Source organism: Triticum dicoccoides, chromosome 1B (genome assembly GCF_002162155.2).
Source record: "Triticum dicoccoides isolate Atlit2015 ecotype Zavitan chromosome 1B, WEW_v2.0, whole genome shotgun sequence".
NCBI classification, from domain to species: Eukaryota; Viridiplantae; Streptophyta; class Magnoliopsida; order Poales; family Poaceae; genus Triticum; species Triticum dicoccoides.
The window spans coordinates 497,720,307-497,733,920 of NC_041381.1; the positions used below are offsets into that span (position 1 = coordinate 497,720,307).

At 44.7% G+C, this 13,614-nt stretch overlaps 1 protein-coding gene and 1 long non-coding RNA gene across 16 annotated transcripts; one reads left to right on the forward strand and one right to left on the reverse strand.

Annotated features, from left to right (window-relative positions):
• Nucleotides 1-241: 241 nt before the first annotated feature.
• LOC119344327 (scopoletin glucosyltransferase-like) lies at nucleotides 242-2,461 on the forward strand. The gene has a single exon (XM_037614810.1). It carries the CDS (start codon nucleotides 804-806, stop codon nucleotides 2,289-2,291), a length of 1,488 nt encoding a protein of 495 aa, XP_037470707.1. The 5' UTR covers nucleotides 242-803; the 3' UTR covers nucleotides 2,292-2,461.
• A 2,510-nt stretch (nucleotides 2,462-4,971) lies between these two features.
• Nucleotides 4,972-10,167, reverse strand: LOC119344339. 15 transcript variants are annotated; one of them, XR_005166625.1, is made up of 10 exons: nucleotides 9,623-10,165; nucleotides 9,479-9,509; nucleotides 9,255-9,382; nucleotides 8,823-8,932; nucleotides 8,358-8,532; nucleotides 7,591-7,746; nucleotides 7,291-7,484; nucleotides 7,119-7,188; nucleotides 6,889-6,995; nucleotides 4,972-5,306 (listed from the first exon to the last, which is right to left on the reverse strand). It is a non-coding gene; the product is annotated as an uncharacterized LOC119344339 (long non-coding RNA). The 15 variants fall into 15 exon arrangements; XR_005166610.1 differs by having other exon boundaries at nucleotides 6,908-6,995; nucleotides 7,139-7,188; nucleotides 9,623-10,164; XR_005166601.1 differs by having other exon boundaries at nucleotides 7,139-7,188; nucleotides 9,623-10,164.
• Between the last annotated feature and the right edge of the window lie 3,447 nt (nucleotides 10,168-13,614).

Here is a 13,614-nt window from a genome sequence, read left to right on the forward strand (position 1 = left end):
GCGTTCATGGTCCTCGACAGCTTCAGGAGGAGGCGGAACAAACCTTGTACGTCATGGGATCTTGGTGAGTTAGGACTCGCCAGATCCGCATAGCATTGGTTGACGGCGAGCGATCCCGGGACTCCATGCCGCATGCCGTGGTGGGGAGGGGAATAATCTGGTCGGAGACCTCCAGATCGGGAGGGTGGCCGGCCATGGAGGAGGAAGGTCTGGCTGGATCTTGAGATAATGGAGACAGAGAGAGAGATGAGATAATGGAGAGAGAGGACGGGGGTAGGTGTGGATAGAAAGAAAAGAGCAGTGCTACACACACGACGCTTGCAGCCGAAATGTGGACGACACTACATCACAGACCATCCACTGGCAAGTCTGAGCAGCCGTAAGCGCTTGGATCAGCTATCGTGCATGCATCGTTCAACACAAAATCGTCCATCAAGTAGTTCCGGAAAGAAAATGGTGAGTGGGTACGACGTAGGTATGGGCAAGCATGGTATAGATACGATTTGACTGTAACTGTATGCCACTGAAAAAAATGAGATGAGGGATAATTGCATGGGACCAAGTGGGCCACGGCCACTCGCATCTGCAGGTCGCAGCGACGGCAGCGATTCGCGTTGCGCGCGCAACCAGTTAGAATTCACCGTATTCGCTAGTTTTCCTTACTCTCTACACGGCTCTCTTCTTAATTGCTCCGAAACTATGGTACTACGTATCACTCCTATAGCCTAGGCCCATCTCTCAAACTCATATCCGTATTTTCCTCCGCGCCGCGGTACTTCTGTTGTCACAGGAAGCAGCTAGCCATGGCAGTCAAAGACGAGCAGCAGCAGCCGCCGCTGCACATCCTCTTCTTCCCGTTCCCAGCCCACGGCCACCTCATTCCTATCGCCGACATGGCTGCGCTCTTCGCCGCCCGCGGCGTCAGGTGCACCATCCTCACCACGCCCGTCAACGCTGCCATCATGCGCTCGGCCGTCGACCGTGCCAACGACGCTTTTGCCGGCACCGACTCCCCGACGATCGATATCTCCGTCGTGCCTTTCCCAGACGTCGGGCTCCCGCCGGGCGTCGAGAACGGCACGGCCATTAAATCCCAGGGCGACCGCGGCAAGTTCTTTGAGGCGGCGCAGCTGCTCCGGGAGCCGTTCGACCGGTTCTTGATTGACAACCGCCCCGACGCGGTCGTGTCCGACAGTTTATTCCCGTGGTCCGTGGACGCCGCCGCGGAGCACGGCGTCCCGCGCCTCGCGTTCCTCGGTAGCAGCATGTTCGCGCTGTCCTGCGTCGACAGCATGCTCCGCAACAACCCGTTGGCGACTGTCCCCGACGACCCCGACGCCCTCGTTTCCTTGCCGGGCCTGCCGCACCGTGTCGAGCTGAGGCGCAGCCAGTTGATGGACCCCACGAACCAGGCGGAACACTGGGGCTGGGCGTTCTTCGAGGGCCTGAACGCCGCGGACCAGAGGAGCTTCGGCGAGGTGTTCAACAGCTTCCACGAGCTGGAGCCGGACTACGTCGAGCACTACCGCACGACGCTTGGCCGGCGCGCGTGGCTCGTCGGGCCGGTGGCACTCGCCACCAAGGACATGGCTGGGAGAGGCACCGACGCGCTCTCGCCGGACGCGGACAACTGCATTGAGTGGCTGGACATGAAGCCGGCCGGCTCGGTGGTGTACGTCTCCTTCGGCACGCTAACCAGCTTCTCGCCGGCGGAGCTGCACGAGCTCGCCCGCGGACTCGAGCTCTCAGGCATGAATTTCGTGTGGGTGATCGGCGCCGCATGCCCAGACTCTTCAGAGTGGATGCCCGAAGGCTTCGCCGAACTGGTGGCACACGGCGACCGCGGGTTCATCATCCGAGGCTGGGCGCCGCAGATGCTCATCCTGAACCACCCTGCCGTCGGCGGGTTCCTGACGCACTGCGGCTGGAACTCGACGCTGGAGGCCGTGAGCGCCGGTGTGCCGATGGTCACGTGGCCGCGGTATGCAGATCAGTTCAACAACGAGAAGGTTATCGTGGAGTTGCTCAAGGTGGGCGTCAGCATCGGCGCCAAGGACTACGCATCGTTTGTGGAGGCCCACGAGGTGATCGGCGGCGAGGTGATCGCGGAATCCATCGGGAGATTGATGGGCAACGGCGAGGAGGGCGACGCCATGCAAAAGAAGGCCAAGGCCCTCGGTGATAAGGCGAGGAGCGCGGTGGAGGGCGGTGGATCTTCCTACAATGCTGTTGGCCGGCTGATAGACGAGTTGACGGCCCGCCGGAGTTCCGTGAAGGTTGGAGAAAAGTAAAAAAAATAAAAAAAATAAAAAAATCTTGCTCTCTGCGTCTCGGGGGCAGAGCTCATGTCATGCTAAGTCAAGTTATAGCATGGCTCCAAAGATGATACAGTATATACTACCGTGGAGTACGTTCCAAGTCTTGCCGGCCTGGCCTGCCGCCATGTTTTGTTACATGGGGTTTTCTGTTTCGGCATCTCACAGCCTTGTGACACTGAAACACCTTTTTTTAAGTTGGGAAACACTTCAATTTGTTTCTTTTTGTGAAAGTAATGAAACTCTACATTAAAAAAAAACAATTGTACTTTTGATCATGTGAATTTACTCACAGCCTTGCTAACTTGCCATATTCATGCATATGGATGGAGCATGTATTTCTTAAATCTTCTGAAATATAACTAAACTGAAACTCCGAAGTCTGAAGTAATTGTCTTAAACTACATCATAGAATGCAATATAAAACCGGAGGAGGTTTGGGGGAGTCCGGATGTTCACCTTTCCCACTTGTTAGTTGAACTACATCTCCGTACACACCATGTGTTTTTTTTCTCTCGGTTCACATGGCCCACTCTGCTGTCCGGATTTGATGCTTATTTGATGTATATAGTTAAATGACCAGTTTCTCAACCGTAGTCCGTGAACATGTCTGAACATGTATGCGGACATTTGGTGTCTCTATTTTGATGCATGTACAGTGGTGTAGCTAGGCGTTGAACAAGGTGGTCCGGATGGCGATGACATGTATCTAGGGTAGGGTCTTAGGCCTGACCTATATGCCCTTCCCAAGGACACCACACAAGAGGCTAAGGCCTACGAAGACAGAAAGAAGGTACCGACTGGAATCATCACAGAGTGCAACTCACTCGAGAGAACATCCACTCGGACACCCCAATTTCACTCGATCGTCATTATTCACTCGGAGTACAGGAATCCACTCGAAGGACAGAAGGCCTAAGGTCACCTATAGATAGCAACGCTCGGTCATTCACTCCGCCACCATAAAGGTCATTAAACACGGACGTTACCAACAATGTACGTGGCTTTACTCCCTCATTGAACCCTTGCTTAACATAGGGCTGCGAGGGATCGACACACTCTATATAAGTCACCCCTCCCCTCTGGCACAAGGGTTCGCACCCCCTGTAACTCAACACTCCAATCAACAAGCCTCCGCGGCACCAAGACGTAGGGCTGTTACCTCCTCTCAGAGGGGCCTGAACTCGTAAAACCGAGTGTACAACCTCGCCGTAGGTAGGACTCTGCCCTCTCCTACGTATCTCTACTATCAGATCTGTTCCCACGACACCGGAGGCCACTCTGTTGCCCTTTTGTTTATATATTACAATTAAAAAATTAAAATTCAAAATAAATAATCAAATTCAAATGGAAGTTCTACTGCTGGACCACTCTAGCTTATTGGGCTGGCTACGCTAGTGGAGTTTCCATAACATTAGTCGAATGATGAGGCCTACATGGTTGTTAATGTGTTGCTACGAGGCATGAAGAGCCCCCCTAGTCAACCAAAAATGCCTGACGCGATCGAGGTGATTCGAACCCGTGATCGAGGTGATTCGAACCCGCGATCTTGCTGAAGTAGTTAACATGTAGTAGCCACCAGACCATAACTCCGCTGTTCAATAACTTCTTCCTTTTATACCCCTTGTCTTGTTCTGTTTGTTTCCTTTTTCCTTTCTCTTTCATTTATTTTTAATTTTTAGTTTCTCTTAAATCTATGAACCTTTTTCAAGTCATTGATATTTTTTTAAAATAGATGAACTGCGTTTTTCCAAATTTGTGAACTTTTTCGAGAATTGATGAACTTTAAAAAAAATCAATGAGCTTTTTCAAAATTGATCAACTTTTTCTGAATTTGTGAACTCTTTTTGAAAACCGATGAACTTTTTTCAAAGTCGATCAACCTTTTTTCGAATTTGTGAACAGTTTTTTAGAATCTATGAACCTTTTTCAAAATCGATGAAATTATTTAAAATTTGTAAACCTTTTTGAAAATCAATGAAATTTTTTGAAGATCAATGAACTCTTTTTTCAAAATCGGTGAACTCTTTTGAGTGCATGAATTTTTTCTAATTCATGATTTTCTCAAATCTGTGAACTTTCAAATTTTGTTCAAATCTTTTTCAAAAAAGTTCACATTTTCCTAATAAGTGTGTGCAGGAAATAGTGCGCTACAGTTTGTTATTAAACTTCTCGCGCTGAATTGTTTTACAAGTGCCTAGGGGGCGTATCGTTATCCGACCTGCATATAAGCTAAATGACGTGAGCTCGATTCTTGGCGGGGGCAACTTTTTAGAGGTTTTTTTTGCTGCACTTCGTTGTTTTTGGGCCGGCCCATCAGGTGCGGCTGCGAGCACCAGTACCCTAACCAGCGCATGTTAGGCGAACCGACGTGCATGCACGCACCAGTGCTGGGTCGGCCCAGCTACGCCTGGTTGACTGGTTGTTAGGTGGACCCATTGACGATTGACTGGTTGGCTGGCGACTTCTGAAAAACTAGATGACCAGTTGCGCCAAATGGCGCAAAGACCCGTTTAAAATCATGTTCGCGTTGAAAATATTTGCATTTTTTCAACAACTGTATATTTGAATACATTTGGTAAGAACTTATACCCCTATATATAAAGAAAATTAAATGCAAATATTTTGTTAAGGTAATAATGCCACAAATTAGATCATCGGTAGGTCAAGATAGTTGAGTCTCCAATTAGGAACTCTGAGTAGCTGTAAACTTGCATTAAAAAAGGATTCCAGTGGAAAAATATGTTGATCCAACCATGACTTCTACTGGCAAATGCTACTTTATCTAAAATATACAGATTTCAGTGCTCAGAAAGTGCAAACAATTTGTACATTGAGAAATCTATCTTGGCATTCAGTTTATAACATAACAAGGAATGAGAGCTTTGACAAGCTTTTACACTTGGTCAGATTTTGCATGCATGATTTGTCAGATTGTAATGTCATGATTTGTCAATGACTGAATGTTTTCAGCAGGCTGATGTACAAAGCCTGAAAAATAAATTCAGTTAAAGCAGAAGTGCAGAGTGTATGTAACAGAAAATTCAGCTATAGAAGAAGCGCAGAGTGTATGTAACAAAAAATTCAGTTATACTAAAACCTGAATGTTTTCAATATGCTGTTGTACAGCGTATATGCATATTTTCAGACACTGAAAATATGCAGTGTATGCATATTTGAAGAGTACTCAAATGTTCCGAAAATAAGATGTGAGACCAATGCATAGATAGTCCAATGCCGAGACCAATAAAATTTAGCTAACACTGGACAGAGATGTCTCCTTGCAACAATCTCTACAGAAAATTCTTGTACTCATCTTAGCTCTTAGCTAACACTGGACGCTGGAGTAGTTTCAATTTCTAAAAGAATGGGGTGCAGTACAAGAACTAAGAAACCTCTGCACACCATCCAGAAGCATTTTTAAGTCTGCCGTCATCAGTTTGTCGTCATAGGAGTTTATGTCTGCCGTCATCAGTCTGCCGTCATGGGAAATGTCTTACTTGCTTACAATGTCTTACTTTCGCTTGGAAGGCTAAGCTGTTGCTTCATAGCATCCAGAAGCACTTTTGTTGGGATCCCGACTTTTCCCATGACGGCAGACTGATGACAGAAAGTAAGACATTGTAAGCAAGTGTTGGAAGCTTTACAACGTATGATTGTACATGTGTCTGTATATCTATCAATTTTTGGTGACAAAAAACATCGCTGATAAATATCCGTGATAGTGGTTGAATTTGCATTTTATTTGTACAAACTTAAACTCCTATGTTTTAGACAGGGCATGTATGCTAGTTAGGTAAGATATGTGTTAAATTGTTCTTTGACGTTAGTTTTAGGATGCCCAGTGTAGTTCAGTTGATACATGCATATATGTGTTGTGTAGGTTTCCGGTTAACCCTTTTATTCTAATAACAGGTCATCCACTTTAAAAGTAATTTCCTTGGTAGCTTCAGTTCAGTTCTGTACATACATGAGTGTTTCTTCCTTCAATTTACATGAGAACAAAATAATCCATGCGAAAAAAAACTGAGAACAACAAGGTTTAGCTTGCTGCAATTGTAGATTATATATGCATGTACGTACTATCTCTAATGCACCAAGAAAATAGCATATTAACATGTATGAGCATGTACAAATTGATTATTCATGTGTTGATTAGGAAGCATGCACACAATAAGGACTAATAACTCGATCAAGGAAGAAACTTCATTTCCTTAATAGCATTTGGCAGATTAAGCTATAGAATAAAAAATGAAGTACCATCAGGCTGATCTCTAATTTTCACTGAACTAACACAAACACTTTTTACGCACTATTACTGTCCATTTGGAGTACTATTTGTAAGTGAATCTTTATCTACTGCTGTACAGAAGCTAACTTGAATTAGGTCGGATGAATTAGATACTTCTGCCATTGCCATGAACAGATCAATATGGCATGCGTAGTATACTGTCACTTCTGCTTCAGAAGTAAAACTTTTCTATCTTTGATCATGTCTCTAAGAAAAGTATTAAGGGAAACCAGCTATGAGGAAAAATAAATGACCAAATTCAGAAGTGTGTGCTTCAGGTACCTTTCGGCAACGACATCACCTGGTCTCTGAAGAACACATCCAACTCATCCTGCTATCCTACTACTGTGCCACCCCAAGCCTGAAATCCTCGATGCTCCATCCAACCTCTGCATGGCAGTAAGGCAAAACCAAGATCGATGTCATGATAAAGCTTTTAAAAAAAATCAGTGTTCTTAACTAATGAATTACAAAAATAGGTGCAAGCTTATATGAACAATTTAGCATCAAACCCTTAAGCATTTGAACTAACATGTCCATCCCATAAAACTAAAATGTGTTGAACCTTGGCGCTGGCAGAACCTATTTCATGACAAAACAATCATGAAATTCTATCAGGTGATTGCAGGAGATTGTAAATAACCACAAGAAGTAAAAGATGATATTCTATTGTATCCAACTAACCGAATAATCGAGCAGACTAACGGGATGGAGAGGCATATACGGCATCAGGTACATTGACGGTCACAGCTAGCGACGCTTGTGTGGAAAGTTGTGGTCGCTGCTACCAGTACAGCAGCTGTGTTGTCGGAGGAACTGGTGGTGCGCTGTACACGTCATTCTGCGGCTCAAATCTTCTTGAGATAGGTCAGAGGCATCTAGGTAATAAGAGAAAAATAGAGAAAAAATAAGATGGTGATTTGGTTAATTGAAAGGAACCATAGTTTGCAGGGAAGGGAGACGCGTTTGCAACTCGGCGCTCACCCTCAGCATAGCCGTCAGGTAGCAAGAATTTGTGCACGTGCCTGGATCCTCTTATTCCCATATCATCTACTCCCTATTCCCCATACCGCCACATCCACGAGCTATAGATATTTGGGGGAGCAGACCACTACTGCTTCTATGCTGAAGGTACTACAACTGGTAAAACGACATCATGAATTAAATTTTATGAAGAAAAGTAACCTTTAGCAAAAGAAGGTATTTAGTCTATGCAGAAATCATACTACTGTAAAATACATGATAAATATATGATAATGCCTAGTCGAACTGATGCATCTGGGAGCTACAAATGGCAATAGGACAGTACCAAAAGGACATACTATTCAATTCCAGTCTCTAGAGAACAAAATCACATTGCTCCTATTTTTTGTTAAAATAATAAAACAGTACTAAAGAGCCGATATTTAGAATCTGAGCGCTCACCATTTAAATGAGAATCTAAGCAAAATATGGGAGTGCATGGAGGTCACCATTTAAGTCAAATAGGTAAAATCAACCTTCATAACAATGAAATAGAAATTCTATTTGGAAAGGGTGTTTCCGGGAGCTTCCCACCACTCTGCTTAATGAACAGGACGATATTGTCCTGAATCATCAGCTAAAACATTGTTAACTGGTCATTATTGCTAACTCAAAAGAGAACTGAAGTAAATATAGTGTATTCAGCAAACCCAAATTATAAGGGTGCAGTACAGAAAAATTGTATGCCAAACGGATTAGAAGTTATATGCAAATATTAAGATAATTACACTTGTCGGGGCCGAATGGAGAGTCAGCAAGAGGTAGCAGCGCGTTTGTTGACTTTGATGCACCTAGGCATGTATGTCAGCTCCAAGAATGAAGTACACCACCTGCTAACCTAACGGCGCCACTCTTCCAAGGTTGGTGTTTCCACGCCAATAGTCATCATATCTCTAATACTTGCTGGATAACATAAAGTAAATGCCTACAGTCACAACTTGTACTAAATCATAGGAAACAGATTAAAGAGAATTAAGAATATGTTCATTTTCTCTCAACTATCAAAGTTGGCGAGATTGCATTCAGCAACATGAGCCATAGTTAAATTACATTTAAAGCTTGTCCTGCTTAATGGCAAATAACATGCCAACATTAATTTAAACGTATGCATAAGGAATCAACAAGAGCCAGCACTGCAAGTATTTCACATGAAGAGTAAAATAGAAGGGCTAGTGTGAAAGAAGAGTACTCACCCAAATAGATATCTGGCCTTGCAGCGGTTGTTGCATCAATAAGGAACGTAACTTTCTCATAGTCCAATGCCACAATGTCGTAAACAGTCTGCCGGATGCAATTTTTCTATCTTGACATGGGTTGAGAAAAGATAATCAGGAAACTAAAGCTGCTAACTGAGAACACAACCAACAAATCATCATATTCCCTGAAATCCCTGAAAATACCCTCCTTCACAGACATAAAAAATTCCATAGGGTTGTCATATGGATCATTGATGGTGCCAACAATTATCTAATTATGATGAGGATGACTTAGCTATATCATTTGTGCTGCCAACCTAAAGAATATGGTCTGCTTAGTAAGAGATCCATTAATAAAAAAGGAGGAGGAAGCAGAGCACATTACACAAGCTTGCATATATATAGACAGATGGATTGTGCGGAGCTCACCTTGGCATGTTGGCATCAGACGTGTTTATTGTTGCTTCGCAGGTGCGCCGTTAGCCGCCTCTCCAGGCTGCTGCACCGTGCAAGCTCACCAGTATCACAACAATAGAATAGGGCTTTGACCACCTACCCTGAGCATGCAAGGCTCCATCTTAACCCATGTACAGAGGGGATTTTTTTCGGAGCAGATGTACAAAGGGATGAATAACGGAAATATGGGAGCTTACCAGCAAAATTGTTTGCGCCTGCAGTTGCATCCTTCAAACGAATATACCGTAGAATCAAAATTGAATCAAGTCAATCAGAAATCAAGGTTGGGGGATGAAAAAAAAAGCTTCAGATGTGAATGTTTTCAGGTTTGAGGAGCTCACGTTTGGCCCTCTGCTGATGCTGACCATGTGTAGGGACAGAAGAGTTCAAGACATCGCTCGGGGCCGCGAAGGAGAGGAGGTCCTCGAGAGGCGGAGTGAGCTCGTGGGGGCGGCGCCCGTCGCCTCGAGTTCGTGAGGCGGCGGAGCTCAGGGCGGAGGCCGGAATCGAAGTTGGTGCCATCTACTCCTCCCTGGACCACCAAGGCTTGGAGGGGCGACGGTGCGCCGGGGACATGGGGTGAGGGACAGGCGCACCTCCCTCTCCCCTTTCCTCTATCTCTCTCCCTCTCATCTTCTCTGTACTGCTGACCGAATTGAGCGCCGCCGCCATCTCCCTTTGCCTGCACGTCGTCTTGCCCGTGCTAGTTGGGTAAGGAGGCAGTGGAGGTGGAGGCAGAGGAGATGAGGCAGCCGAGAGGGAGGAGGAAAGCCGCGGCGGCGGCCTAGAGAAGAGGAGCGGGATGAAGAAGAGATGAGGGAGAGAGAGGGTCTGACGAGGTAGATATTTCTGCCTCAATCCATCCACCCAATCCCACGCTGAAGAGTCATGTTCCAAGACTCTAAAAGGACCGGCTGAAGAGTCATATAGATGCATGCGTGTTAATTGGCTACAATCTTGATGGCATGCAACTTTGTAAACTTCTACTTAGAACAAATTAGGTAGTAAATTAACAACCAAGAGTACAGTGTCGATCCATATTATCCAAAATATGCTAGCTAGCTGCACTAATGAACAAGTCCACTCCAAATTGAGACGATGCAAATCATATTTGGGAGCTATAGCTGCTAGTGGACGCAAATAATGAGCATCATCAACAACAACAACAAAGCCTTTAGTCCCAAACAAGTTGGGGTAGGCTAGAGGTGAAACCCATAAGATCTCGCAACCAACTCATGGCTCTGCCACATGGATAGCAAGCTTCCACGCATCCCTGTCCATAGCTAGCTCTTTGTCGATACTCCAATCCTTCAGGTCTCTCTTAACGGACTCCTCCCATGTCAAAATCGGTCGACCCCGCCCTCTCTTGACATTCTCCGCACGCTTTAGCCGTCCGCTATGCACTAGAGCTTCTGGAGGCCTGCGCTGAATATGCCCAAACCATCTCAAACGATGTTGGACAAGCTTCTCCTCAATTGGTGCTACCCCAACTCTATCTCGTATATCATCATTCCGAACTGGATCCTTCCTCGTGTGGCCACACATCCATCTCAACATACGCATCTCCGCCACACCTAACTGTTGAACATGTCGCCTTTTAGTCGGCCAACACTCCGCGCCATACAACATTGCGGGTCGAACCGCCGTCCTGTAGAACTTGCCTTTTAGCTTTTGTGGCACTCTCTTGTCACAGAGAATGCCAGAAGCTTGGCGCCACTTCATCCATCCGGCTTTGATTCGATGGTTCACATCTTCATCAATACCCCCATCCTCCTGCAACATTGACCCCAAATACCGAAAGGTGTCCTTCCGAGGTACCACCTGGCCATCAAGGCTAACCTCCTCCTCCTCACAGCTAGTAGTACTGAAACCGCACATCATGTACTCGGTTTTAGTTCTACTAAGCCTAAACCCTTTCGATTCCAAGGTTTGTCTCCATAACTCTAACTTCCTATTTACCCCCGTCCGACTATCGTCAACTAGCACCACATCATCCGCAAAGAGCATACACCATGGGATATCTCCTTGTATACCCCTTGTGACCTCATCCATCACCAATGCAAAAAGATAAGGGCTCAAAGCTGACCCCTGATGCAGTCCTATCTTAATCGGGAAGTCATCGGTGTCGACATCACTTGTCACAACATTATTGTACATGTCCTTGATGAGGGTAATGTACTTTGCTGGGACTTTGTGTTTCTCCAAGGCCCACCACATGACATTCCGCGGTATCTTATCATAGGCCTTCTCCAAGTCAATGAACACCATATGCAAGTCCTTCTTATGCTCCCTATATCTCTCCATAAGTTGTCGTACCAAGAAAATGGCTTCCATGGTCGACCTCCCAGGCATGAAACCAAACTAATTTTTGGTCACGCTTGTCATTCTTCTTAAGCGGTGCTCAATGACTCTCTCCCATAGCTTCATTGTATGGCTCATCAGCTTAATTCCACGGTAATTAGTACAACTCTGAACATCCCCCTTGTTCTTGAAGATTGGTACTAATATACGCAAATAATGAGCATCGAAGTAAAAAAAGGGACAGGTAGTGACAACTGGGTACACTGACAGGAAAATCTGCAAGGCACAATATGAAATTAGGATATGTCACTCGATGACTCTGCACATCTAGAAAAGGATGGCAAATTTTACGTAGAACACCACCCATATTCTTTTTTCTTATCTTGTCTACGGGGAGTTAGCTTTGAGAAGTGTAGAATTTGCACACATAATAGTTTGATAATCTGAAATGAGTGTGTGTGCGCCAGAATTGTTATTAAATAGGATAGCATATACATTAGCTTGGAAAAGGGGACTACATATCATTGGACCCGGACCCAGCTCTGAATAGAGAACCTACATTTCGTATCCAACAACTGAAATTTGTGCGATACATCCATAAAGGAATATTAGCAGGACATGCAGAAATTGGTGGCTGGACATATTGTTTAAGCAAATAAATAGCCACTACTTTCTTGTGCGCAACGGAGCACGTACAAATTCAGGAACTAAGCTTTAGTAACGACCGCATGGTTGATGTGGGAAAAACAACATAGCTATTGCAGCACTGAGCTGTGAGCCTTGCATGATGTGCAGGTAGGCTAGCTTGATGGTGGAAAATCAGTGGCGATATGTCCACATTGGTATTGAAGAGCTTGACAGATGTAATCACTTTAAAAAGGAGACCACATGTGTTTGGATTCAGCTTTGAACAGGGGAGTTTATTTGACACACCTCTCCTCCTTCATCAAATGGTTAAGGTCTAAAAATATATAATGGTGAGCACAAGAGCAGAGTAGTCATGGTTGAGCATGGCCAGTTAACTCTGAAAGAAGAAAGTCTGTGATATTACACTTAATATGTAAAAGAGGCTCAAACAATAAAAATTCAAAATAAAAATAATGCTCCTGCAGGATATTTTGTATTTACAACATCAGACAGTACCATCAAACGCTATATATTAGTTAGCTATAAGTAGGAATCTCTCATCGGATTGTCCTCTAAATAATACCATGGAGGCATGAAACTAAGTATTTTCGGCCAGGAAAACAAAGATGCCATCTTCCACCATGAATCGCAGAATTTTCATATAGTTGTGCTCACAAAGCTATTTAAACATAAAAGGAAACAGTAGTACCTTGTATATTTGTACAACCTATCAAGAACAGAGTTGTCAATTAATCTCTTTGTATTGATGCCCTCATCACCAGGCCCACTATCACTGATACCTTCTCTTCCGAAACCATAAGTAGTGTGGTCATTGTAGAAATATGACAAGTTATATTCTACTTGTGTCTATCTCTATCTTGTGATTCCACTGCCCACTGCCGTGGTTGCACTGCTCATGTCGGATTAGAGTTATGGTGCCCTGAGAAACACGAGCAAAGTTTGAATAATCCAGTGGTTATATTCTACTTAAAATGGGACCATTATGCATAATATTATGTATGAATCGCTATGAGAGAGAACTGAACAAATTATATAGCAAACTGAGTGTCATATTCAATTATATCCATGGAAAATATATTATGATCTCTAAACTACAGCAGTGCACAAAGAAGCGACAACCAACTAAGGAAGCGGAAGTGGACGCTCACAGAGATGACAGACCCAAGTCTGGGAAGGATGACAGTCGGATAGATATCTCATCTCTGCTTCTGCTCATCTTCGTTTATTAAGATGCGACAACATATGTATATATATGATGTGCACCCAACTCTGTCCTGAGCATTGCCTGCTGCTGAACCTGCACATGAAAAAACTGACAAATGTTCTTATTCTTGTTCTGCCTTATGCAACAGGTCCGATGAACCTACAACTCAGTAAGTAGGTT

Excerpts from the sequence above, each read along its gene's own strand:
- LOC119344327 (XM_037614810.1), top strand. The coding sequence starts at position 804 with ATGGCAGTCAAAGACGAGCAGCAGCAGCCGCCGCTGCACATCCTCTTC.